We start from the raw sequence: 1,607 nt of genomic DNA, 5'->3' as shown, positions 1-1,607 counted from the left end.
TTTTTCTTTAATTAGAAGCCTGTGGTTCTCTAAGATGTGTTACTGCTATCTGCTGAATCTATTAAAGCAAAGACACAAATCTATAGCATGTGTAATGTGAACAGCACTTTTTTAGATGCAGGTTGACTTTGAGCAGTGTACAACCAACCTAGCTGGAAACACTAGCATCCATGTAAGAGACAGAAACTGCAGTCAGTTGTTTATTGTGTGGTAGTTCAAGAAGTAAAGTGAGTCCCTGGGATAGTGACCTTTGTGGCCTCTGGAATAGAGACATGTTGGATCCCCAGAGTTGACTGGTTTGGGTTAACAAACATCAGGTCAAGGGAGAAACAACGGTTTCCTTTGCCTTGCTCCCTCTGGTTTGTATCCTGGGTCTTGGTCCTTGGCTTCGTAGCTCCTGCAGAGAGTCTCTTTGAGGTCACTGAAGAGGGTGGCTTCACCACTGATGATAAGGGTGCCACCATCGTATCTGCAGAGGGTGCCACCATCGTATCTGCAGAGGGTGCCACCATCGTATCTGCAGAGGGTGCCTTTACGACTGACACAGTGGGCGCACTCATGAGAGGGAACGGGTCTGGGCTGAGATTCTTTCTGAACTCATATGCCTCCTCTGTCAGCTGAAGCATGGCTGTGGGATCGTTAGAGACACTGGGTTTTGTGGCCCTAGGGATGGGGGCACTTGCCTGCAGCTCTGGGGCCAGAAGTTTCCTTGGTGGAAGTGAACGCAGGCCCAGGTGGTAGAAGTTTGTGGACTCAGAGAGGGAGGAGTCACAATTCTCTGGGAGTTCATCAGACAGAGTAGAGACTGAGTCCTGCATCTCGAGGATGGACCTTTTGGACTTGTTGGTCTTAGACGGTTTGGTGGTGGGGTTGCGGACTTCTGAGGAAGTTTGGAGCGGAATGCCAGTCATTGGCTTAGAGGCTGGGAAAATGTTCTTGGTTGTCATCATGGGACGATGTCCTATGATGCGCTGGGCGGCTTCAGTCTTGGTCAGGGCAGTACAGGAGGCAGCGACTCACAGGTGGATGGAGGGGTGCAGAGGCCCCCTGGAGAGGCTGCCACACCCCATTCCTACAGGAGAAGTAATTTGTGAGACCAGAACAGAAATTCTAGGGAAAATCCTTCAAAAGGGAGGCTCTCTTTTCTTCTTGGACAGAATCCCACTTCTCAATCATTTTCCTACTCATTCATGTGTTCACCCATCCACTCCATCATCTACAAACTCACTCATTTCCTTCTCATTTCCTTGTAGGCTGATTCATACATTCAATTATTAATTCTACATTAACAACCAACTCATACTTTCATTAATCAATCCACTAGATATTGGACCTGCTGCAACTAGAATCACTTACAAAGGGTCATGTGCACACCAGGTATACTGACAAGGGCTTAGCACTCATCTTAAGGGCTAGGGGTGTGCCCTGTGGTTCAGGGCTGAGGAGACAGTGGTTCAGGAAGCTCTTGAGACTCTTGCTGAGGACCTGAGTTCAATTCCTAGCACCCAAATGGCAGCTTAAGACCGTTTATACCTCCAGTTCCAAGGAACCTAGGAATTCTGCTCTCCTTGGGCACCTGCAAGGCATGCATGCAGTTCATATACATG

General features: G+C 48.4%; 1 protein-coding gene across 1 annotated transcript; it reads right to left on the bottom strand.

The window, feature by feature from the left end:
- Nucleotides 1-215: 215 nt before the first annotated feature.
- Nucleotides 216-947, bottom strand: LOC127680564 (mucin-5AC-like). The gene has a single exon (XM_052176137.1). The coding sequence runs from the start codon at nucleotides 945-947 to the stop codon at nucleotides 216-218; it is 732 nt and encodes a 243-aa protein (XP_052032097.1).
- Between the last annotated feature and the right edge of the window lie 660 nt (nucleotides 948-1,607).

This window comes from Apodemus sylvaticus, chromosome 1, assembly GCF_947179515.1.
Source record: "Apodemus sylvaticus chromosome 1, mApoSyl1.1, whole genome shotgun sequence".
Classification (NCBI taxonomy): Eukaryota; Metazoa; Chordata; class Mammalia; order Rodentia; family Muridae; genus Apodemus; species Apodemus sylvaticus.
This window is presented reverse-complemented; position numbering and strand designations above follow the sequence as displayed.

Excerpts from the sequence above, each read along its gene's own strand:
- LOC127680564 (XM_052176137.1), bottom strand. The coding sequence starts at position 947 with ATGACAACCAAGAACATTTTCCCAGCCTCTAAGCCAATGACTGGCATT.